Source organism: Mustela nigripes, chromosome 12, assembly GCF_022355385.1.
Source record: "Mustela nigripes isolate SB6536 chromosome 12, MUSNIG.SB6536, whole genome shotgun sequence".
Lineage (NCBI taxonomy): Eukaryota > Metazoa > Chordata > Mammalia > Carnivora > Mustelidae > Mustela > Mustela nigripes.
The window spans coordinates 35,651,323-35,677,414 of record NC_081568.1 but is presented as its reverse complement, the minus strand read 5'-3'; the positions used below and the strand labels follow the sequence as shown (position 1 = coordinate 35,677,414).

The window sequence follows — 26,092 nt, the reverse complement described above, 5'->3', positions numbered from 1 at the left end:
AGAGTGCGCGCTGTGCGGGCGGGGAGAGACCCTTTCCGGCCAGCAGAGGGCAGCCGAGGGGAGGCGCTGGCGCGCGAGGGCTGAGCGAAGCCTCGCCTCGCTCGGGCAGCCTCAGCCTCAGCACCAGCCGCGGCGGAGCCCGGAGCGCAGCCACTGAGGGCAGCGGCGGCGGCGGGAGCGAGGCGCGCAGGGAGCAGCGGCGCGGGCGGGAAGCAGAAGCCGCCGCCGCCGCCGCCGCCGCCGCGACGGGCAGCCGGGCTCGCCGGCAGCCAGCTCGGGCCCCTGCCAGCTCAGCTTCGTGCCCCCGGCGCCGGGCGGCCGGAGAGTCTGGAGCCCGCGCCGTCGCCGGCCGCGTCCCCCGGGCATGGAAGGAGGCGGCAAGCCCAACTCCTCGTCCAACAGCCGGGACGATGGCAACAGCGTCTTCCCCGCCAAGGCGCCCGCGACGGGCGCCGGGTCGGCCGCGGCCGAGAAGCGCCTGGGCACCCCTCCGGGGGGCGGCGGGGCCGGCGCGAAGGAGCACGGCAACTCGGTGTGCTTCAAGGTGGACGGCGGCGGCGGCGGCGGCGAGGAGCCGGCCGGGGGCTTCGAGGACGCCGAGGGCCCCCGGCGGCAGTACGGCTTCATGCAGAGGCAGTTCACCTCCATGCTGCAGCCCGGGGTCAACAAATTCTCCCTCCGCATGTTTGGGAGCCAGAAGGCGGTGGAGAAGGAGCAGGAAAGGGTTAAAACTGCAGGCTTCTGGATTATCCACCCTTACAGCGATTTCAGGTGAGGACTCCCGGTCGCCGCCCCACCCTCCCTTCCGGGCGCGCCCTCCAACACGCTTCCCCGCGCCTGGGAGGGGGCGCCCGGGGACTCGGAGGGAGGGGCTGCCGGGCGGGCGGGCGGGCGGGCAGGGGGTGGCGCTGCCGGCGGCTTCCTCCCGGGCGGATCGGGCTCGACTCTTCAACTAGTTTCCGCCGAGGGGGGTGGGATGAGGAGCTCCTGTTGCCCGGGAATCCCGGGGAGGCTCGCTCGCCTCCTTTGCCTCGTGAACTTTGGGGACACATCGGGGAAGAAGTCCACGGTGACCCCCCCAGATGGGAGGATGCTAAGTTGTGCCAGAAAAACTTTTACTTCGGAGAGGAGAGCGTAAGGAAGCGGCCAGAAAGTCGCCTTTGGGGTGGCTCCCTTCCTCGCGCTGCTCCCCCAGAAGTGGGTCCCTCAGAAGGGGAAACAGGCGCTCGTGAGGTGGAGGAGAGGATGGGGCCAGCGGAGACAGTGACTCACAGGTCCTCGCCGCCGTTCCAGCCGCTCTCGCCCCTGGGGAACGTTCATCTGTTTTTCATCTGCTTAGAGGCACTGGGCATCCTCAGCGCGTTTCTTCAGAACAGCGGCTGGCAGGCGGAGGAAGGGCAGTTTGCGCTTGGAGAGTCCCTGACTTGAGGTGTCAGTGGAGCGGGCGCTGCCAGGCTGGGCAGCGGCGCGGCAGGAAGCTTCGAGGTCCCGAAGCAGAGGCAGGGGGCGTTTCCAGAGCCCCCTTCCCGAAACCGAGAGACACCCTCTCTTGACCTTGACTCCGAGTCCGTTTCAGACATCTCTTCCCCCGTTTCCCGGCTCGGGGGACAAGGGCAGAGGGCTGTCCGCGGTCAGCGAAACTGTTTCCGAGCATTAAAATGAAGTCGTCTCCCCGCCTTATTTGTCGCCCAAGTATTCTTCCTGTTAGAAGCGTGTTTAGAGATTATCGAATGAAGGTCGTGAAGTAGATCCTCTTAGTAGCGTGCGCACACCCTGCAGCTCCCGGGGAAGGTTGGGCTTTCCATTGAAAAGGCGAAAACTCAGGGTGGCGTTTGTTATTTATTTATTATTTAACCGAACTCTTTTGAAAAGGAATCCGTGGAAGGAGTAGTTGTGCGAACTAGGCAGTTTTAACAGACGTCTAGTAAATAGCGAACAAATAGAGCCACAGAAAGCAGCACTGCCTTGAGCTATGTTTAAGGGAAATTGCCATCAACTCGGTGCCTTAGTAGGAGCTGTCCACAGTTCTGAATGACGTCGGCTGTGGAAAACCCAACTCCTGCCGCACAGAGCCTTGGAGTGACTTGTCTTCACCTTCTTTGAAATTTATATATTGTCTCAGAAATCAGTAGCCTCTATTATTAAGGCATAGAGTGAATGGAATTTAGGAATTGTATCATTTTAAGGTTCCTATTTGCAAAAACATGCAACAAAGTCCACAGGAAGGCTTGTCAAAGCTAAGGACTATCTGACATAGCCTATGTCAAATTAAGAGCTGGACTGACAGAATGTTTACATTAAGAGGATCTACTAAATAATCAAGCATATTTCCTTCATCAGCAAGATACTTATAGAAGCAAACTAAAAAATGACCTTGCTTTAAGCTGTATTAGATTGTCATGTTCTTTAGAATTTTAAAGGTTAACGTCAGATGTAGAATATTGTCTCTCCCTCAATCCTCAATGGAAATATGTTGCAACCTATTACCTTTTTATCATGAAAAAAGTTTACATGGAAGCAGCCTTTAGTCTTAATAACAAAAGTAAGCGTGGTGTTTGCAGAAATCTATGTGGTTTACTATTCACATGCAAATAAAATACTACACTTTGTTTAATTGTACCTCAATTAAGTGACCACTCTTGATTACTTATAATACTTTTATTTCTTGAATAATGTGAAAAGAGATTACTCTTTTCAACATGGTGGCATATATTAAAAGATTAAACTTTCCCCACCTACTGATAAAAACATTGGGCCAACTTTCAGGAATTGGAATGATGCACTGGTATCTTTTGAATGAATGAAATTCATAAAATCAAAGATTCTCCACATTTTCTCAAGTGAGTCATCTGAGACAAAATATCTGTTTTAAAAACAAGAAAAAGTTACTAAATAAATAAATTGAAATTAGATGATGGTTTATTTTTATCATACATTTCAAAGAAATGAGAAATGATTAAAAAGTGAGGTAATACCCTAAACATAAACTGCAGTGTGGAGTAGTTTGTGATATTTGATTTTCTCTTGCATCACTGGAAAAAGGAAATGATAGACATAAAGTAAACAATGACTAGGTTTAGGTTTTTAACTGGAACGTATGTGAAAAAAGATAGATTTTAAAACTCGTAATTACAATATATACAGTTTTCTAAAACAAAAAACTAAGGAAGTAATTATGTACATACTTATTAGCATGTGTTAAGGCATTTAAATCTTATTATTTCATCAATATTCTTATGTGCTCTCAATACCAGTAGAAGATTTCTCAAAACCTTTAACATGCCAGGATAATGTAATGGCAAAAGCAGAAATAAGAGAGCCAAAATTCTAACAGTACTTTTTTTCCTAAAGGAGAAGCAATATGGGAATAATCTCTAACATAATAGAAATGTTATGATTATGATCCGTTCACCTCAGGCTCCTTCCTGAAAAAGACACTTTAAGGGCAGAGTTTTGCTATGATTCATACAATGCCACACTTACGTTCAGTAATAATTTAGTCACTGAGAATTCTTGAGACACTCAAGAATAAATTTCCATGGAAGGATGGGGAGACATGGGAAATAAAGATTTTTTTTTTTTTTTTTTTTAACTGATACTCTCATAAGCTTTTGCATGGCCAAGGAAGTTTACTCCTTCTGCTCTTCGGTCAGCCCCATACTGCTGCATGCATTGTGAGCCCGCTACACCAGGGCGTGTCAGGACTTTAACACTGTGCTGATGATCCCCTTTCCAGGATGACTTCCAGGACAAGTCCCTTTCCACTTCCCTCTGGTGGCCCGGCTGGTGCTCACACTGAGACTCCCGCAGAGCTAGCTAGGTGCTTCTCTCATCTGCAGGCCCAAGAGAGCGCCTGCTGTGTCTGGCAGGTGGTTTTCTCCTACCTCCGGTTTAAGTAGGGCAGAGGCTCTGTATTTCCCTTCTTTCTCAGGAGAGGATGATGTTAGAAACCTTCAGGGACTACAGAAGAGTCAACTATCAAATACTCCCAGTACTGTTAGAAATAACTGGGTGGCAGAAAGGGAAATGTGATGATGGAAGCAGAGATCACAGTGATGTCCCAGGAGCGAAGGAAGGCATTCAGTGTCTGAAAGCTGGAAAAGGCAAGGAGTGGATTCTTTCCTCAGAGCCTCCCGAAGGAACGGAGCCTTTGATTTTATAGTCTCATAAGATTTGGGTTTGTTTTGTTTTTTTGCAAATAATTGGATGGGAACTAGGGAGTTCAGTAAAGAAAATCTTAAGTTTTTGTTTATATCATGGTATATGATCCTCCAAACTAGGGAAAATACAGTTACTTAAAAAAGTAAAATTACCCTGATCTTTGTGTAATGTGGATGTGGTCTCAGTCTTGCTGAGTTTTCATATGCACAACATACACAGAAACAAGTATCTAATTAGGAGTTTAAATGTGATTTTTTTTAAGACCATGAACAATGGTTATGTATTTATTAGCTAAAATTTCACCTTTTATTTATTTAATAAAAAGTTGACACTGGCGTAGCCTTGTGCTTTCAGAGCCAATCCATGGTTCCAACACAATCATTCAGATGGTTTGGAAGAGCAGAGTATGTTTGCAGATGGTTTGTATTATATGAGTAATTTACCTTGAAAGAATTTATCACCAGACTATTTGCCATTTCAGGGATTCTGACATTATTTTTCTGGATCACAGTTATATAAGAGCTCTTTTATAGTTAATGCTCCCATTTCATATATATTGTCAGCCAACATCTTGCCTCTGGCAAGGGAGGAGATTTTATATCTTGACTTATTATTTTTTTTTGCTTCTCATCAATTAGTGCGTATAACTAACTGTAGGGAAAGCTTATTGTGTCCTAAGGACACAAGGACTCTAGAGATGGTTGTCACTTCCCGAAGTTGTTGCCCTTCCTGGCCTTGCTTCTCTGCCTGTGTTGTAGCCACAACAGTGGTGATGTCAGAGGTCACCGATATGTTCATTAGTGGAGGGAGGCTTCACCCATATTACCCAGTAAGTCAGAGAGAAACCTTTGTTTCCAGGATCTTCTCAGGAAAAAACAATTCAACCTTCTGGGTTTAAGGACTAATTAGCCTACTGTTATGCTATCTTTATGCTGAATGCAGTCTGCACTCTCCCAGCAATGCTCCTCTTATTTGCTTTGCATATCAACGCAGCCAAAATTAACCTTAAGGATTTATTTTCTCTGTCAGGTGCACCTTGTTATATCTTATAAATTCAATTAAGTTTTTCTTAGTGGCTCTAGGCCCAATTAAAGTGAAATTATTTGAAAGATTTGCAAGTATGAATTCCTTCCATTACTTTTTCTTAGTATGCAAGATACAAAACTAAATTTTATTTAATGTTTCACTAATTTCATTGCATTTGATAGATATGACAGTGATATTATACTACTAAAATGTTAAGAGAAGTTTTTCATTCTTTTCTGAGCAACTTTCCCTTTAAACCTACTTTTAGGGACTTGGTATTAATTGAGAATCTTTGGACAGGTTTGTTTTCAGCAATTCATATTGAATTATGTGGACTTACATTTATGAACTTGAATGTTGATGAGTAATGCAAGAATTTTAAATGCATTTGAACAATTTATTACTTATTATTAAGAGTTCATTTAACAAAATCTAATTACACTATATCTACTTGGTCCAAAAGCACACACCGAAACAACACCAACACCAAAAAAAGCAATTTAAGTAGTATTTGTAATTCTGCATTATTCCACTTAATGAACCTACGTCCCAGAATAAGAGGCAAGCAAAGTATATCTGATATGTTGCTCATGCAAACAGTTTGCCATTCTAAGTGTAATTCTTTTATTTAGAAGATAATTTACTTCATGACTTACAGACAAAAATTGGGTTAAGGGTGAGGACTTTCAAATATAGTTTCTTGTAATTACAATACAAATTGTGGTAGACCAAAGCTCTGCATGAAGAGTACTGAGTGTTTTCTGGGTCTGTGACAAATTTTCATTTTATCATTTTCTATAAAGAAGTAACCAACTACGAATTAAGCTGACACTATATATTTTAGCAGCAGAGGTGGTGGTAATGAAGAAAAAAATCTGCATACACTAGGAAAAAAACTATTTTCACTTGCACTAAGTACGTTTCTTCTACAAATCATTTTCTTTGTGAAGTCATCTTGATGTACAACTTACCATTATTTTTCCTGAAAAAAAATAAAAAAAATCAAGGGACTATGGTGATGCTTCCTGGTGCATCCTGGAATTATCTTTGTTTTTGCAAAATAAACTGTCCTGGTTCTATTAATTCTCTGTGTTGTGTGTGTGTGTTGTACATGGGGATAGAAACTATTCAAGGGACATCTATAAACAATTATGTGCGCATAAGCATATATATTGACATTGTTTTTTTTTTTTTTTAAAGATTTTATTTGAGAGAGAGAGAGCATGAGCAGTGGGAGAGGCAAAGGGAGAGAGAGACTCCTTGCTGAGCAGGGAGCCTGACAGGGGACTCAATCCCAGGACTCTGAGATCATGACTGGTGCCGAAGGCAGATGCTTAACCCATTGATCCATTCAGGTGACATTGATTATTTTTGAGTTGAGGGTTTATCTGACACATTTCACCCAAATCCGAATAACAAAAATTAGTGGGATGATCCTTTTCAAGTTTATTAGTTAAGTTGTCCATAATATCCTTGAACCATTTTACCTAATAACTGACAACTCAGTTAAAGTAAAATAGCAGAATTATATGTGTCCCGGGTTTACAGTTGGGCCATATTATTAACATAGACCTGTTTTTTATTTTCAAGACATTAGGTATAATGCTGAATTAGTAAGGCTAATTACACACATATAGAATTAGCAACTACTTACAAATTTTAACATTCATGTTAAATAGTGCTGCTGTAAACATCCTTGAGTGTTCCTCTTCATTATAAAAAGGCATAGTTCAGGGAATGGAATTACTGACTGAACATTTTACAGAGCCTATCCATGTCGACTTTACCAATTTAATTCTGCCACCAGTTGAGACACTTTTTAAAAATTATGAGCGATGTAGGTTTACCGGCGTGGTTGATATTTCCGTTGAGATGTGCATAAGCAGGTTTAGGACAGAAAGTCAAAACTGTATTCTAGTCATCATAGAGTGGGAAGAGTGATCTTAAAAAGCAAATATCATTTATTGCAAATAATATCATGCTGCTTAAAACCCTTTGGAGTCTTCCTATTACTTTTAAAGTATGTTTGAGCTATGAGATGAGCTACACAGTCTTGCACAATTTCAATTTATCTATGTAACCTTATCATCCACAACTTACTCCCTCACTGTTTTCTAGCCCCTTGGGTAAATTTTCAGCTCCTGCAGTAAACTGAGTTCTCTCCTGTCCCAGAGATTTTGAGGAGACATTTAACCTCACTGCCTAAGATTCTCTTTTCACTTTTTGTCATTCTCCATCACAGTTTCTCCTTGTCATTTGGCTTTCATTTTGATCATTATGATCACCCTCAACCTTTACCCATATTTAATTTTCTGAGTCTCATTTCATTGGACTTTATAATCATATATATGTCCCTTAGCTAGAATTTAAGTTCCATGATGTCTTCAGTATTATTCAATTTTATATTCCTAATGCCATAAAAGTACACATAAGAGATTTTTCCCTGCTTAAACGTTCTCAGATGCGTTATTTTTTAAACAGCTTTTTTGAGGGGCACCTGGGTGGCTAGTTGTTAAGCGACTGCCTTTGGCTCAGGTCATGATCCTGGGGTCCTGGGATGGAGCCCCCTTCTCTACTCAGTGGGAAGCCTGCTTCTTCCTCTCCCACTCCCCCTGCTTGTGTTCCCTCTCTCGCTGTGTCAAATAAATAAGTAAAATCTTAAAAAACCCCAGCGTTTTTAAGGAATAATTAAGATACAATTCTCATTTAAAGTGTATGATTGACTTTTCTTTCTTTCTTTCTTTTTTTTTCTTTTTTCTTTTTTTTTTTTTGGGATATATTCACAGAGAGTTGTACAACCATTACCCAAATCAATTTTAGAAAATTTTAATCCAGGTAGGAACTCACAAATATCCATTAGCTCTCATTTCTGTTTCCTTTCTCCTTCCCTTCCCATAGCTCTAAGCAACCACTGATCTGCTTTCTGCCTCTAGAGATTTCTTTTTTCTGAACATTTCTTTTCAATGGAATGCACGTAGTCGTTTGTTATTGACTTCTTTCACTTATCATATTTTCAAGTTTCATGCATGTTTTGTAGCGTGGTTCAGTACTTTATTTCTTTTTTTGCTGACAGTTATTCTGTTGTGTGGATATACCATATTTATCCATTCATCAGTTGATACACATCTCTACTGCTTCTACTTTTTGGTTATTAAATACTGCTGATATGGACCTTCTAGAATAATTTCTTGTGCAGAGATTTATTTTCCTTTCTCTTAGAATTGAAATTACTGGGTCAACATAACAGACTTTTAACAAATATTATTGAATAAACGGATGAAGAATTAGTCAGCAACCAGGAAGTGCACACACTTAATCTTAGCGTTAGTAAATCCAGGTAGCTCTTTCTTGCTCTATAGCAATACCTAGCATCTTCTCCCCACTCTGTCACCTGCAAGGATGTGTCACAGCTATTACATCTCTGCCCAGTACAGGTGACTAAATGAAACTGCAGGGAGGTTAAGCAACATGAACATGGTGACATAGATAGATCGTTAAGAACTGGGCCAGGAATTCAGCTCTTCTGAATCTTCATTCTCTCGCTCCAACTTTTACCTGAAAGGAAACAAGGCTACTAGTTTAAATAATTTGAACCTGCAGGGAAACATTATGGGTTAAACCTAATTATTTATTCTTCCTGCTTGTAATCATTCCAAAACTCTTTGAGAAGACACACAGATATGGAAATGAATAGAAGAGGAGAAAACAGAGGAACAAGAGATCTCAAAAAACATTTTGTTAAATAGAAGGCTTATAGAGAAATTATATTTTACTTCCATAGTCCTTCAACATTGAACCCCAGAAGTGTTTAGGATGTGAGGTACTTATTAAAAAACAGTTTCCAAAAAAGCCAGGCTGAAACCAGGAGGATTAAATAAGGGTCTTTGTAGTGAATACAGAACTCTCAGTCTGGACATTTAGAATGCTTGGAGCCAGGTCAGTTCTCCCCAAGCAGGAAACTAGAGAAAAATATATCCAATGGGAGACATTTCAAAGCCTACAAATTCTTATTCATTATCTAATGACTTTGCAAAAAGCCTTACTTATGTACATAGAGAATGTAATTACATTTTGTTGTTCTATCATCTAATATGATCTGTAAGCAAAAGATTATGAGTCTTTTGAGAAAAGTCTCCATCGTAAGAGAGAGACTAAATCAAAGAGCAAAAGAAAGTCCAGAGAACAGAGAGGTGTTTGGGCTTAAGGGAAATTACAACTTTATTTAAAAAATTATCTGTGAATTATATCTTCAGAAGATACTTTATGTATACAGTAAGAATACGCTATGAAAAGAGTATCCAGGAAGTAAAAAAAAAAAAAAAAAAAAGGCACTCACGTGTTATAAGTTGACACACAGAGTTTAGGAAACCTCTCAGAATTAGGGCAAAAAAAAAAAAAAGAATAGAAAATATAAGCAAAATAAAGGATAATTTATAAGGTCAAAATCTATAAAAAGAGTTTCAGAATGGAACAAAGTGTGAAAATGGACATATGGAATTAACAGAGACATTTTAAACAAAATTTTCCAGATAGCAGGAAATGAACTGTCTTTTCTGAGAAGCTCACAGAGCGCTCACCATCATGAATGGAAAAGACCCCACCAAGCATAACCACACAGAAGCTTCAGGACACAATTAAGTCAGAAAAAAATACTAAAACTTTTCAAAGAGAAATTTACATATCAAGCAGTGGGAAAGCAGGGCACCTGGGTGGCTCAGTGGGTTGAAGCCTCTGCCTTGGGCTCAGGTCATGATGGGATCCAGCCCCGCATCGGGCTCTCTGCTCAGCGGGGAGCTTGCTTCTCCCTCTCTCTCTGCCTGCCTCTCTGCCTACTTGTGATCTCTGTCTGTCAAATAAATAAATAAAATCTTAAAAAAAAAAAAAAGGAAAGAAAAAAGTGGGAAAGCTACTGTAAGTTAAATGATAATGTAACAGTCTACAAAATTCTGGGCTTTAGTTTTCTCAATTAAAAAATGAGGAAAATAATATATGTATCTTATCAGGTTATTGGAGTGATACATATTTTATGTTCATATTATAAATATTTTTATAGTATCTGGATACATAGTGCTTAGAAATTAATGCTCTGCACTTAATGCTGTGTGTTAGCTATTATGAAATTAAAATGGAAACAATTAAGGAGTGTGAACTATTTGAGAAAACTCTTTGTGCATACTTAACAACCTTTAGAATTCTTTAAAGCAAATGGGTCTGTGAAGGCAGGGCCATGTAAGTGTTAGGCTGTTGTTTCTTTATCTTAGAAGTCTGGGCAGCGGAAGCCCTGATGTACATTGGCAGTTTTTGTGTATGCTATTGGAAAACTTCTAATGCATCCTCTATCTGCAACATCTTCCGGATATACTTTTATCATCTTCTGAGTTGGTATAGAATGCTACAGTATTGAACATTAAGAATAGCTTTTAGGGAAAATTCTGATGGCATTGAGTTGCATATATTCCTTCCTGTTAATCTTTATTTTCATCAGAAAGTGGCATAGTTAAAACAATTTGGGATCTTATTTCAAACCAGTTAAATGTTATATATGAGCCAAATAAGATGATTCATAACTTGCTAAATTCTTTCATTTTTTTATTGTCAAATGTAATAGCCTGTGAAAAATGGTTATTTAGAAATACAATTTAAGAAAGACTGCAAATTTAGAAGAATTGCTTTTTAATCTTTTTTTAACATAATTTTATAGCAGATGTCACTTATTACCCTTGCAGAATGTGTTAGCCTTGTTTTTTAAAGAGAATATACCATATTAAAAATTATACACTACTTTGTGGAGTGCCTGGGTGACTCAGTGGGTTAAGTCTCTGCCTTCAGCTCAGGTCAGGATCTCAGGGTCCTAGGATCAAGCCCCGTATTGGGCTATCTGCTTGGCGAGGAGCCTGCTTCCCCTTCTCTTTCTGCCTGCTGCTCTGCCTGCTTGTGATCTCTCTGTCAAATAAATAAATAAAATCATAAAAAAATATATACAATCTTTGTTTTTTGAGAGATGTGAGCAGAGGCTGAAAAAAACGAATACTGAATGTTATATTAGTGGTACTGATAGAGAAAATAGTATTCCTTATTTTTTCTGTAGAAGAGTTTTTCATTATTTACATAATTATTTTTAAAGAGGTTCTTTGTTCTGAGCAATAAATTGTTTATTTGTTTTGAATAATCATGTAAATTAGGTTGAAGATTAGAGATGGATATATTATCTGGGATTCAGATTTTTTTTTTTTTGGTATAAAAACAGCAGAGATATATGCTAACACCACCTAGTTATGGTTGTACATGTATTGAATAATATAAATAACCCAAGTATTCTATTACCTGTAATTATTGATTATACTAATCTTTCATGCCTATCCACTTAGTAACTCTTAGGCTGTCAGGCTCATAGCACACTTTATGAATTAAATGAAACTGGGGCTCCTCTGTCCTAGAAAAGTGCATATATTCACAAAATTTTGTCTGTGATTTCAATAGGTTTGTGGTTCCCTGCAAGCACATATAGTTTTGGATTCCAGGTTAAGACTTACTAAACTGTTTAACATTTTCACACAGAAATGTGATACTAAAACAATGGGTAGAAGACACCTGGAGACAGAGTCTTGTTTGGAGAAGCCATTTAAGAATTAGAACTGTAGCTAGAAAGACTTGTCTTGAGATGGAGAGAATTCCCTGTCAACCAAGAAGTTACTTCTAGGGCTAGATATTTGATCAGCAGGGATTGAATAGTTCTTGACAACGCAATAAGGGACAAAGTTATAGCTAGAAACCTATTTGGAATGAGAAGACACTTAATTATTTTTTGCAAATGATGTTTACCTGCTTTAAAAAGCTGATTAAACCAACTGATAAATGATCAAATTAACTGCAAGTTTTAGTAGGATGACTGATTATAAGATAAATATGTTAAAATATGTCAGCAACTTTCCTATTAACAACCATGATTGAGGATTTATAATAAGGAAAGAATCACTGACTACAAAAGCCAAAAATATAAACTCTATACCCACATTTGAAATTTAAAAAAATTTGGGACGCCTAGGTGGCTCAGTTGGTTAAGCAGCTGCCTTCAGCTCAGGTCATGATCCCAGCGTCCTGGGATTGAGTCCCACATCGGGCTCCTTGCTCAGCAGGGAGCCTGCTTCTCCCTCTGCCTCTGCCTGCCATTCTGTCTGCCTGTGCTCGCTCTCTCCCCCCCTCTCTCTCTGATAAATAAATAAAATCTTTAAAAAAAAAAAAGAAATGAAATTTAAAAAAATTCGAAAAAAATTCAAATCACTATATAAAAGATAAGTTATATAACAAGTAGTATTAATCAACTAAAATAGTTAAATAAAATCCATTTTCATCAGTTTGCAGTAAAATTAAATCCAAATAAGTTTAAGTTTATAAAAGGTAAAAACAACTGAAATCAGAGTTCCTAGAAAAATATTAAGCAATTACTTATTAATGTTGCCATGAGGTATAGCTTTCCAACATAGTACTCTAAAGACTGTGTAAAGTGTTAAAATCTTTCTGAAGGTCTGTTTGACCTTAGAAAAAAGTTCTTGAAAATGTATAAGCTAATAAATTATCTTGCAGAAAAAATATGACATGTTCATGGATACAAGGAGGATCTCTATAATATTTTTCATAGTGGTAGAAAGATATAAACAAGTATAAACCTGAGTATAATTTCAACCTTGTCCAAAACCCTGCTTAGCAGTTATTCCCTATATCTCTGCCCTGTTTTTACTTCATAGAACTTTTCACAATTTGTTATGTTATATGAAATGTTTTGATTATCTAATTTGATTTTGATCTTTCCTTACCTATAATTAAGCCTCACTTAAGGGCTTAGCTATAACCCCCATGTAAAGCACTGTATTCCCAAGCCTAGCTCCATGCATGGCATGAAGTATGCACTCAGTAAACATGAGTGAATGAAGAAATTTAGCAATACCATGCTCAGTCTTGGTTTTCATACATGGTTTTCAACAACCAGATGGTCTTTTTCCCTATATTTCCTACAAAAAAAAGGGAGTATTTTAATTTATGCTGATAGCCTAACCTAATACACAGAAACATGTATTGAGAAATAAAGTTTGATGCTATTTAAAATAATATGCCTGCATATTTGTGTTAATTCAATTTACTGTAATGCTTGTTTTTATGTAGTTTTTAAAAAATTTGGGAATGCATGTTGTGGATATCTTGGGATGACTCTTGTTTCACAGCCCCGGAAATGCTATTTAAATGTCACTGCCTTTGAAATCAATCCTATGTTCATCAAAACAAAGCTGAAAATATATCTCTTTTGGCAATGAGATTAAGAAAGGGTAACATTACTTTTTTGTATGTATTATGGGTTTTTTTTTTTTTTCTTTTGCCAAATTATGTTGCCTTGGTATAACAGTGCACATTTCAAGCCCTGTTGTATGGGGATTGGAAGTTAACACTGTCTCTATAGATATAATTAATAAAATATTGAGTCAGTGTTTTGAAAGAAGGTATAATTAATAAAATATTGAGTCAGTATTTTGAACTTCGACTCTGTGGTAAGTAGGTTCTTTTATTGTTTTCACCAATCTTAAAAAAAAAACAGAATTTTCCTGAATAAGCACTATTAAATTGATCCTTGTGTCTTGTTAGTGGAAAGGATATCATAGATCTTGATATAAGAAAATTGAAGTCAACATAATTTTTAAAAGGGAAGGAAACTTGAATTTTAGAAGACTGTGATAGCTTAGTTTTTACACATAGAAATATCGCAGATAGATATTATATATCTATTTGTTATATATCTGTAACAGATATTATACATCTATTATATATCTATCATATATCATGTAGATATATGGCAGAAAGACCGCAAAACCAAAACACCTGGACAACATTTATAACAAAACATTTATAACAAAACCAAATAGTTTTATAGCAAAACCTAAAAGATAAATAGTTTGGAACAAATCTGTACCCACTGCAAGCCCTGTGTTTTCTGAACCTCCATGAAGGTTGAAGGAAGGAAATAGTAAGAATCAAGCTTATCTGATAGATCAGAGAACAGGCAGACTTCCCACATAACCAACAGGTATATGCTGGAGAATGGGATTTGCACAATCCAAGAGCAAGGGGTCTGAGGCAATTTCAGGAGGAAGAATGGCTGATCTCAGATCTGGGGCTGGAAGTACCTATTAAGGGCTTGGAAGAGCTGGACATACCAGATAGTAAGGAAATTATGAAAGACTACCAGGGTAATATAAAAAAGAACCAGGAGCCAACTTGAAGAAGCCAAGATTCGTTTCAAAAAGGATGAAAATTTCAACAAAGTCAAACTCAGAGGATGTTCAGGTTTGAGTTCAGAATGATACAAAAAATGGTTAACTCATAATACTCAATTCCTTACCTTGAAACTTGGATAAATGAAAGAAACGAATCAAGTATTTACCCTGCTTTGCCTATATTATCTGAACCAATGTGTAGCCAAATAGTAGAGGAGGAAAAGAGTGTCTTTATAAAACTGTAGAGTTAGTACATGAAAAGGTAATGGTATTATTAGAAAATCAGCCTTTTACCACCACCATTCAATTAATGCATCTAGACGTTCAACATCCATGGTCACTAATGACAAGAAAGCACAGAGCCAGATGTTGCATTTTCTTGATTAAAGAACACACACAGCTGTAGTTTTGCCAAGGGAATGGAATCCGAGTTTCATCTGGCCTCTGGGCCCAGATGCTAAACTTGAGGAAATACGGAGGGCGGAAAAACATGTTGAACTACTTGTACCTTGAGCACGTAATCAGCAAAATCCAGTGTTGGAGAATCAATGGGCCTGCCACCCAGGATCTTCAGTGGATAAGTAGTAAGGAAAAGGACGGGATGGAGGGAAATTTGTAGATTAAGAGACAGTCTGAAAGTGGAGGTTTGAGGCAGATCAAACTATGCAGAAGTTCAAGGAAACAACTACTGTGAAAGCAGAACTGTTATTTCAGAGGGTTCCCTGGGGGCTGTGATTGGGATGCTGCACCTGGCAGGGCTTCCTAGGGGTGGTGATGATACAATTCTAGTTCTTGTCCAGAATGGTGGTTTCAAGGATGTTTGATTTATAATAAATCACTGGTTTCTGTATCTGTTTACTTTATAATAAAAAGTAAGAAAAAAAAAAAGGAGAAGAGATCTTAATTTTCAAAAAGAAAGATCAGGATATGATGAAAAGAAAGTGTAATACTACTATTTATTTTTCTGTTTTACTCACAGATCTGATTTAGATTTGGAGCAGAACCCTGAATATGCTAGGGCAAGGCAAGATAATGCAACTTTATGATGGGGGAAATGACCCAGACACGATCTCACAAAAATCAGAACCTTAACTCTTTTAACTTGATTTGAGGAGATGTTCAATCCCTTTGGAGTTAGTCTGTAAAATTGGAGAGAGTGTTATCCATCTCCTTTGGGATGTTTTGATGATAAGATAATATATGAAAGGGGCTTGACACCTAGCCAATATTTAACAAATAGTAAATTCCCTTTTTAGTTTCTTTTTGTTATCCTCTTAAGTGATTAATGTATAAGTACAAATAAAAAATAGTGGTTTATTTGAAAGATATTGGATCATACTCACAAATTCACTCATTCAATAAATATTTACTGAGTGCTGAGTATGTTCTCAGGGAACACTAGGGGCTTTCGATGTAGGAAAGAATGAAACTACCAGTAACTGTCCTTCAGGGGATTTTTATCTAGTAAAGAAGGCAGGCACATAAGAATTTAACCTCAACGGAGGGAAAGAACGCTAATAGGGAAGTCGTACAAAAATGATATGCCACTAAAGAAAATCATACATTGATTCTGTATTTACTCATCAGCTAAATTTTATAATTATCTATTTCTGAGAGTTTTGTTGCAAACCATCACAGTAGTCAATATTTTTCCATGTATTTTTTTGGTTTGTTTTTTAAAAAAAGGTAATCACTGGGGTAAAATTATCTTACATATTTAAACTTTAAGTCTTTATTAGTCTGTTGTTACACTGTTGTGATTTAGAAAGCATAAAGTATTTTCAGTTGAGTTTTTAAAGTCAGTCAAGAATTATTTCGGAATTGTGTGTTTAAAAGGTAGAAAAATCCATTGGAAAATAGCAAAGGGATTTACTTGACTAAATGTGGACTGCCTCTATGTTTCTTTTCTATGAAAAATAGATCTAATGTATATTCCTTCTGTATCAACACATCATGTTGGAAAGACAGAAAAGCTCTTAACCTACTTTCCTATCTTCAATTTTTAACTTTATCATGCTTGTTAATTGCCTGGGTGTCCTTTAACCATCTATTTCCATGATTCTTTCCCAGAGGCTTGGTTTAATTTTAAAAGTGCAGTGTATTCAGCCCTAATTATGTGAGACCTCACTGCAGGCAAACAGCAAGAGATAGTAATGACCAAAATGTATTCTTAAATCAGTGCGACAGATACCACAAGCACATTGCTGTAAACATTTAATGACTAGGAACTATAACTATGTAAGGTAATATTTAGAAGCTAGTGATGTATGAAAATAAAATTCCTTCCTAGAAACATAACTTCACTAACTGTGATTTTTAAAATATATATGTTTTTGTGGTTTTACATTTTTTATTTCTCTTATCAAGTATTTAAACAAGGTCATCACCCCCACAGCCTCGAATTCTTTTATTTACAATAACTGGACATGAAGTAGTTCTGCTTTATCTGGGTTTGAATGAAGCTCACAAAATATGCTATCTGTGTGCTTAGAAATACTGCCCATGGTTTTCTTTGAAAGCATGCTACTATGTTGACTAAATGTCCACAGTAAATCAAGAATTTTAAGCATTTTTCATCATAGTTTTACATTAATTTAGTGGGGAAAGAATTATTGTTGAAATGTTTTGACTGGTTGTGCATGGGACAAGCAACAGTCAGTGATTTATTCTACAGAGCCAAAATGCAGGATTACCTGCTAAATTCTAACTATGTGCCAGACACTGTTTTAAGTGTCTTTATTTCTATTATAGTACTGAATCCCTTGAGCAACCCTACAACAGCTATTACCTGTGTCATATTACAGTCTAGAAAACCAGATGATGGAGCGGTTAGGTGGTCAGACAGCATCTAAGTAGAGAAGCTTGGATTTGAACCCAGGGAGCTGGCTCAAAGCCCAGGATCTTAACCACTTATCCCAGAGGAATTTAGTCATATCCTGACCCAGTTGACTCAGTCTTTTTCTCTGACTTGATTAAAAAAGGTAGTGTTAGAATTTAAATATTCTTTTTCTGGTATAAGAATCTAGTTATTTAGGTGATGGTCTTGAGTGGAAAATGGTACCCCATTAGGCAAGAATTGACGCCATTTTTCTGAAAGTTCACTTCAGTTCACCATGTTGGATTGAATTCTATGTGTAAAAGCCTCATTATTCCAAATACTTATTTCTCTTTATAAAAAGCTAAATATTTGACAATAAAGAGTTAAGGGTAAATCTCGAGAAATAAAATGTTCTTATCCAGGCAGGCAACTAAGACAGGAATAAAATACAAAGCCCCCCCCCCCTTTTTTTTTTTGGCTCTACTTAAGTTTAATACTTCAGAAAACATAAGAACTAGTGAAAACAATTCTATTTTCTAAAAATACTTTTAATTTCCTTTCTTTCTTCTTCTTTTTGGTATCCTTTTAAATGCTAGTGCTTACGTACCAGAATGAACAGACTATTCAAATGAAAATAGCAAGGAAGAGCTGTACTCATAGTGAAGGCATTGGGATGTGTATGGAAATAGAAAGAAGCTGTAAAACTTTAGCTACAGATATTGTTGAAGAAGGATATAGCTATTATGCCAAAAGGTCAATGTTTGCTGTTAGGTTGCAGTCTACAACCATATAAATATTATATAATAGATAGCTTATAAATTGGAGTTCATTAGAATGATAATGGATTACTATTCCTTGGGAAAATTTAAGAAAGTTATTATTAGACTTTGAATCTACTGGAAAAAAAAAAAGGCTGAGTGCTTGCGTGGCTCTGGTGATAAGAGTCTGCCTTAGGCTCAGGTCATGATGCCGGGGTCTAGGGATCCAGCCCCACATCCAGCTCCTTGCTCTGCAGGAAGTCTGCTTCTCCCTCTACCACTTCCCCTGCTTGTGTTCCCTCTCTCTCTGTCAAATAAATAAATAAAATCCTTAAAAAAAAAAAAAAAAGGACAGCTGAGAAAGGCAAGAAACAACGTATGAGGTTTTATGTGGCAGATGTCTGAGAGATTTCCCTAAAACGACAGTCCTGTTGTACCTCTGAGATCATTCCATCTGGTTTCTTGAGGTCTGATAGCAGGATGCTCCACCTAATGGAATCATTGTGTCCAAAAAGGATTATTTAATAATTCCCCATTACTTATTGGCACTGTGAAGCTTAGAAATAATCTAAGGAGCCAAAATCCCAAACAGAATGAAACAAAACAGAGATACTAAAGAATGAAGGAAAGTGCTGAAACTTAACTGTTTAAAAATTAACTGTTTAATTTTGAGTTCTTGGAAAAATGAGGTAAGTGATGTTCTAGTCTTCAAAATCAGAATTTCCTGACAATAATGGATAATTCAAAAGTGTATTTCATCATTTATCCTCTCTAACTTAGGAGAATTAAATTCTTTCTCTATGAGAAACATGCTCAAAACACTTTAAATAACACAAAATGAAACAAACTGGGATGCTTGGGTGGCTCAGTTGGTGAGCCACTGCCTTTGGCTCAGGTCATGACCCCAGGGTCCTGGGATCGAGTTCTACATTGGGCTCCTTGCTCAGCAGGGAGCCTGCTTCTTTCTCTGCCTCTGCCTGCCACTCTGCCTGCTTGTTCTCTCTCTTTCTCTCTCTGACAAATACATAAATAAATAAAATCTTTAAAAATGAACAAACAAACAAACAAATCTTTAACTCTGAGTTATCTTGGATACTTTTAAAAAGAGGAATTTATATTTAGTCTCTCTCCCTTGCTTATCATTCTCCTAAGCCCTATATTATCTGGCTTTCCATTTGAGCAGAACCCTGGAAGAAAAACAAAAACAAAATAAAAAACACAACCAACCAACCAACCAACCAAACAAACAAACAATAAATCTTGTAAATGTCATTTAATTCCTTGTTTCTTAATCTAGTAAGCTCTCTTCAGACTTTATTTGAACGCTTACTGTCACTTGACAGTCCTTTTTGACTTCTCTGACCCTTCTCTTCTCTCATTACCGCTTTAATGTTTTTGGTTCTCAAGGTCTAGCTTCAAGGTCTTGTCTCCTTACTGTACATAGTTTCCTTGGGAAGTGCTGTCCATTACCATGCCTTGAACTGTCCTGCCTATTCTAGCCCAGGCCATATTCCTTAGCATCAGATCCGAAACCCAGCTACCCCTTTGATATATTATGTCACCTTTGACTTGATGGCCAAAACTGCTCTCCGGTTTATGTTTCCTCAAGGACTGAGTGATTAATGATGTACTTAAAACTAGATCTCATTATTTTAGGCTCCTTGTTCTTCCTTGACATTCAACCTGTCGTGCATAGGTTTGCACATGGGCATGAACATGCACACACACACACACCCATACACACCCATACACACCCACACACCAGATTCACCATGCCTTACTTATTCTTCATCATCACTACCAAGGCTCAGGTCTATTTCCTCTCTTACTTTTCTTTTATAATACATCCATCAGTTTCTAGCGTAGTCCACTTGTGTCTTCCAAACCAACACCATATTGTTCCTACTACATTTTGGTTGTTTTTTAAACATATATTTGTCTTTCATGTGTCTCTACTTTTATATGTTTTTTTCACCTATTTGATATGTCTAAGAACAGAACCAAAATTCAAAGCTAATAGACAACTTTAGTTATTTATACTTTGAAGTTAGGCAGAGAAACAATGCTAGGTTACAGAGTTAAACTAGAGATAATAAAACATAGCCAGAGAGTTTGGAATGGAATTCAGGATGCAGTGCTCTGAGAAATTCTCTGAAACTTAACAGATATGCAATTCAATTCAATACTGATTTACTAATAACATAGTATGTGTCATCCCCTAAGCTAGACCCAGGATAGAACACTGAAAAGGCAGACAAAATATCCACAAATTTTTCGACACATAAATGACCATGCCCTTTACTATGCATTCTCTTGGAATTTATTTATAATTTATATTCCATTATCTTGAGGCTGCATTCATATTACGGCTATATTAGCCATTCTTTTCTTCCCTCTGTTTTCCCAAAATTTCCCCAGAGCATCTATGTTTTACCTCTTCTGGTTTTGTTCCTTCCCCTACTATTTACCTGAATGGCATGAATGATAGGCTCCAAACATAGCTTATGGTAAGCATGGTAAAATGTTTATTCTGATTTCCCTATAGAATTATACAAGTCAAAATACAATGCAGTTATAGTTATTTCATTTTATTTTAAATTACTTCTAATGTATGTGATACAATGTATCTGATTGATAAATAAAACTCTATAGGTCTATATAGATTTGCTTCTGCATGTGTGTGTTTCTAGAGCAAGTTAGACTCCCATTTCTCTTTATGTAATGATAAGTTGCATATTAAAAATCTTTAAATTTTCTTGAAGATCTCATAGACAATATAACGTAGACTTACGATGACAAAGGAGATCATACTGGAAAAGCTAAGTGATAAGTATGTAAACATTTGAAACAAAGTGATGCTTCAAGAAAGAAATCTGGAAATAAAGCTCATGTGTATAAAGCCCAGCCATGTTAAAATACACACACATACACATATGTGCATATGCAGACTTTGTAAATCAGGTAAAGCAGCGAAGCCAGACACACACCTGCAGCCGAGAGCTCCCTATTTGTCTTATCCAATTAGTGACTAACTGGGCTGAGTGTAGGCAAAGTTGTGAAGTATGAATAATCTGTGGTCTGCTCCCCAGGCTTTTCCTACAGCATTTTTCTTTCTTCACTCCTAAATGTCTTTCCCATTAAAACAGAAAAGTATCTGGGACCAACCATTATTAACGGTATTTAGATTTAAGTATATGCATCTTCTTTTTAAACTTATGTTTTTATATCTCATGGTAGAAAAGAAGTTTCACTGTGGAAAGCAGTGAGCAAATTGCTGAATGCAGGTGGGTGATGGGAGCTGTGCAGAGATGACCCTTAAATAATATTTGGCTTGTTTGTCTCTTCTTGAAGGTAAAGCTGATTTAATGCTTTGGGATGATCCAGGGAGAGGTCAGAAGGTACAGTCAAGTATAACCAACGGGGCTGAGGATGAAGAACGTGTTTGTAGTGCCATTCTTGACATGGTTGTGCAATTTCCCTCTAAGAGTTTAGCATCTCTGTGTACACAGAGAGCATTCAGATTGTAGCCTCTACCCACATTTGGGTTTGGCTGGAAGAGGTATTGGAATGAAGGGTCACCAATGACTCAGTGAGCCAGAGAATGTGAGCTCTAGATGATCCCCTATGAGATCTAGTATATGTGGGAAAGGAACAGCCATGAAAGGTTTGAATGAATGGGTTAATAGATATACTACAACTGGCAAATAAAGTGAGAGAGAGGACTTGGCTGGCCTAATATATCTTAAGGGACAAAAGTTGGTTTCATTCTGCATCTAAATCTGGAGCAAAATTAGTATCAGACTTCGTATTTAGAGGGGTGCTGCAAATTATTGGAAGTATGGGCAGTATGTTCCTCCCAAGATAAAATTCAGAGTAGTAAATGAGAAAAGTTACCAAATCAAAATTTCCAGGAAATTATATTGTTACTTATTTATATTTTTCAAGTAGCAATAATTTTTTGGGAATTCTGAAGTTTTGTGACACCTACATTCAACATATAGTAGATGCTTTTGTATCCATGCATCTCTTATTGAAAATGCATTCATTCTGTACTTTCTTATTTTAAATCCCAGAATAATTTTTAATTGTACTCAAAATATACATATACATATATAATTTTAAAAGATTTTATTTATTTGAAGGACAAAGAGAATGAGTGGAGACAGGCAGAGGGAAAGGGAGAAGCAGACCCCCTGCTGAGCAGGGAGCCCTGCTCAAGCATTGATCCTAGGACCTTGAGATCACGATCTGAGCCGAAGACAGATACTAACTGACTGAGCTACCCAGGTGCCCCTGTACTCAAAATATAGTAATGAAATATTCAGTTTTCATGATAATTGAAAAATTTTGTCAATTTGTAACATCATTTCCTGATTTAGATGTAATGACTAAAAATATAGGTAATATTAAATTGATTCTAGGCGATGGAAGAGGGCACAAAAGTTATAGCTAATAAAAATTATTACTATTAATCCTGGTTTTACTGACAAATATATATTTTTTATTTCATTATTACAAAATTCTGTTAGAGATTTTAAGGTAAGCTTAACATAAAATTATGAACAAATGTGATAAATTATGTAAGTAGAAGATATTCAATAGAGAAGAAATACATTTTTTTGTGAAATGCATGTTTGCTTCTTTTTATTCATTATCCTTTTGTCAGACAATTTAATAATTTTCCCCTTAGAGAGTTCTGTGGCACTTAAAATATATATAGACCTCTAAGTGCTCCTCATACAATAGTTTTAAAATTAATTAAATTCTAATTGGAGATATTTAAAATTTTTTGAGTATTTAATCCAAAGAGTTAGTTTACATAGTTCATAGCAAGAAGCTTGGTTTAAGGCAAATTTGTGTATATGTACAGATTAAAAGACAATGAATATTTGCATTTTAGTTTTAAAATATAAACATAACTATCTCATGGAAAGTTTAGTACAATGCCTAAAAGATCTTCATTTATTACTTAAATGTCTTTGTTGTTTCTTTAAAGTGAAAGGAATTTTTGCCTTAAACATTAAAAATCACTTAAAATGTGAAAGTAAATAGTGGGAAATCATTTGGGGGAATATGTGTATTCATACTTGAAATTGTGAGTAATGAAATAATACTTAGTACTAGAATGATTCTACCGTACCTTTCTTATGCTAGAGAGTGTGAGGTCAAGTTTGTGATGGTTGCTTAGGAGTCTATTTTAGAATGTCTTATCAGTTGGTTGTAGCTATAGAAAACTTTATTTGAAGACACACGCATTTCTCTATCACCTCTAACCCTCCATTTGTGATGCTGATATTAGCAAAGAATTGTGCTATTTGAAAAAGCCACTAATGACTAGGGATGCTTGGGTGGAATTTGAAAAGATAACCTAAAGAGCTCCCAGTGCCAAAGATGGAACAATTAAGCAACTAAATAAAAGGGAGTATTGAATTTTAACCCAAGTATAAAATAAGTATCCATGAATCCATACTGATGTAAATAAACAACTAAATCAATCCACAAGTGGAGAAGAGACAAATCTCTCATGTCAAAAAATTCCAAATAATTTATGTAGATACTCAACCCTCAAGGAAGTGTACTATAATTCCTTATTCCTTAGTTGAGCGCTGCCAGTAGTGACTTCTTTTATTTATTTATTTGATTTTAGTGACTTCTTTTAAAGAAAGAGTGAAAATAGGAGTAACTTTACAGTTGAGAAACCTGACCAACTTGCCACAGCGAGGTGACCAAGATTAACAGTGATAAAGTCATGTTGCTAGTCCTGTACTCTTTACATGATGTGGTCTCCATCTCTGTGGTCTTCCTCCACAAAACCCATAACCCCAGTCTAGGCATGAGAAAAACATCAGACAAATTCCAATTTTGAGAATATTTTACAAAATACCTGCCCCATAGTACTTAAAAATGTCAAGGTCATCGATATTAAGAATAGTCCAAGAAACTGTCCCAACCAGTAGGAACTGAGACATGACAACAAAAGTGTATAATATAGTATCCTGGATAAGATACTGGAATAGAAAAAGGACATTAGGTAAAAATAGGGACGATTACAAAAAGTATAGACTTTAGTTGATAATATTTGATTAATATGAGTTCATTACTAGTGATGAAGCTAAGATGTAAAAATAAGGAAACTGGGTTGTGAAGTACATGGGAACTCACTATCTTTATAATTATCTGTAAATTTAAAACTATCCTAAAGCAAAGGTTTATTTAAAAGGTAACCGGGGCACCTGGGTGGCTCAGTGGGTTAAGCCGCTGCCTTCGGCTCAGGTCATGATCTCAGGGTCCTGGGATCGAGTCCTGCATGGGGCTCTCTGCTCAGCAGGGAGCCTGCTTCCCTCTCTCTCTCTCTGACTGCCTCTCCGACTACTTGTGATTTCTCTCTGTCAAATAAATAAATAAAATCTTTAAAAAAAATAAAATAAAAAAAATAAAAGGTAACCAAAACAATCTTTTAATAACCAGAGACCTACAGAGCATGGCAGAAGCTACAAGCCTTTCTAATTTAACAAAATCTTATCTTTTACATAATATTTCTCTTTATTTTTTATGACACCATTTGTATATCTGTGTTGTTTAATATGGCAACTTTCTGTCCCAAACACACAGACCAAAAGTAGTAACTTTTAGACAAAATATATTTACTTACTCTAGTTTGTTATTTTGAATTAAGTTCTTAACCAGTTTTTTATTACTTCATGGAATTCTGTTCTTTTGATCCCAATTGTGTTGATCATATGTTTATTTATGGTTTGCAGATGTATACCAGCAATACACATAATGTTGATAAATGTCCTCTGTAAACACACTGTGACTAGTCAGGCTTACTGAGGCTTGAGGAAAATTTTATCGTCTACTGATTCTAGCTTTTGATGGTCATTATCATGATGTTAAAAATAACATTATTTTAGAAACACAACATTTTATAAAAGATGAGTATAATAAAATAACTTCTAGCACTTTCTGCCCAAACATATCAATAATTAAAGCAGCCCTTGTGCATAGTAGATATGTGTATTGGTAGGATGGTCACATTTAGTCTGAGGCACAAGCCCGAGTGGTCCACATAGTGCTATGATGTCTTATGACTGGTCAAATGCTTTCCAGTAGTCAACTAGTTGAAACAGGTAGATGTAGTATTCAACAGATAGGTGCACAACATTCTTTCTTTCTTTTTTCCTCCCATTTCCTCATGACATTTTTGAAATTGGGAGTGATAATGTTTTAAAATGTAGATTTTAACTAAACAATTTTTAACACTTACTTGACATAAACCTCTTTGTTTTATGGATTATAAATTTTGAATGAGCTTTAAAAAATGTTTTAAGTTCTGTTAGATTTAGCGGCTTTGCAAGAAGAAACTACTTGCATGTAGCAATAGCAAGTTCTCTGCCATCTCTGACTCATTTGTATTAGTAGTAATTCAGGGCAGAAGCAGTCTTTTTTTTTTTTTTAAGATTTTATTTATTTAGTTGACAGAGAGACACAGTTAGAGAAGGAACACAAACAGGGGGAGTGGGAGAGGGAGAAGGAGGCTTCCTGCCTAGCAGGGAGCCTGATGCGGGGCTCCATCGCAGGACCCTGGGATCATGACCTGAGCCAAAGGCAGATGCTTAACTATTGAGCCACCCAAGCACCCCCATACAGTCTTAATGTTTAACTATTGTTTATAGTGAAATACTTTGCTCAAAGTTTTACTATTAAAGTGAGTGTACTGATTTGAATAATTATAATCACACCTGGAGTTGGTTCTACCTTCATGATTTTTTTTCTTATGTAGTAGTTATTAAAGAATATTATACTTATTCTGGTTCCTCCAGCATCACCACCATGAAGAAAGTGGTTGAACAGCTCTGGCTGGAACCTCGGCTCAATGATGTGAAGGTTTCCCAAGCAGTTGCAGATGGGAAACAATTCTGTCCACAGAATGCTTCACATGACCCCCTGGGGACTGGAGTATTTTCAAAAGTGAATCTTTTCAGACCCCAGAAAGTCTGTACCTTTTTGTAGTAAAATGAATACTTTGGATGGTTTTCTAAACCACTTTTCATGAACCAGTGAAC

At 37.2% G+C, this 26,092-nt stretch overlaps 1 protein-coding gene across 2 annotated transcripts in view; it reads left to right on the top strand.

Moving 5' to 3' along the window:
• The first annotated feature begins 267 nt into the window (after positions 1-267).
• The window catches only part of HCN1 (hyperpolarization activated cyclic nucleotide gated potassium channel 1), a 394,861-nt gene continuing 369,036 nt past the window's right edge, over positions 268-26,092 (top strand). For both annotated transcript variants that reach the window (XM_059417098.1, XM_059417097.1), the window contains exon 1: positions 268-771. In XM_059417098.1, coding sequence (XP_059273081.1) covers positions 365-771 — 407 coding nt within the window. In that variant the 5' untranslated portion in view covers positions 268-364. The remainder of the gene's footprint in view (positions 772-26,092) is intronic.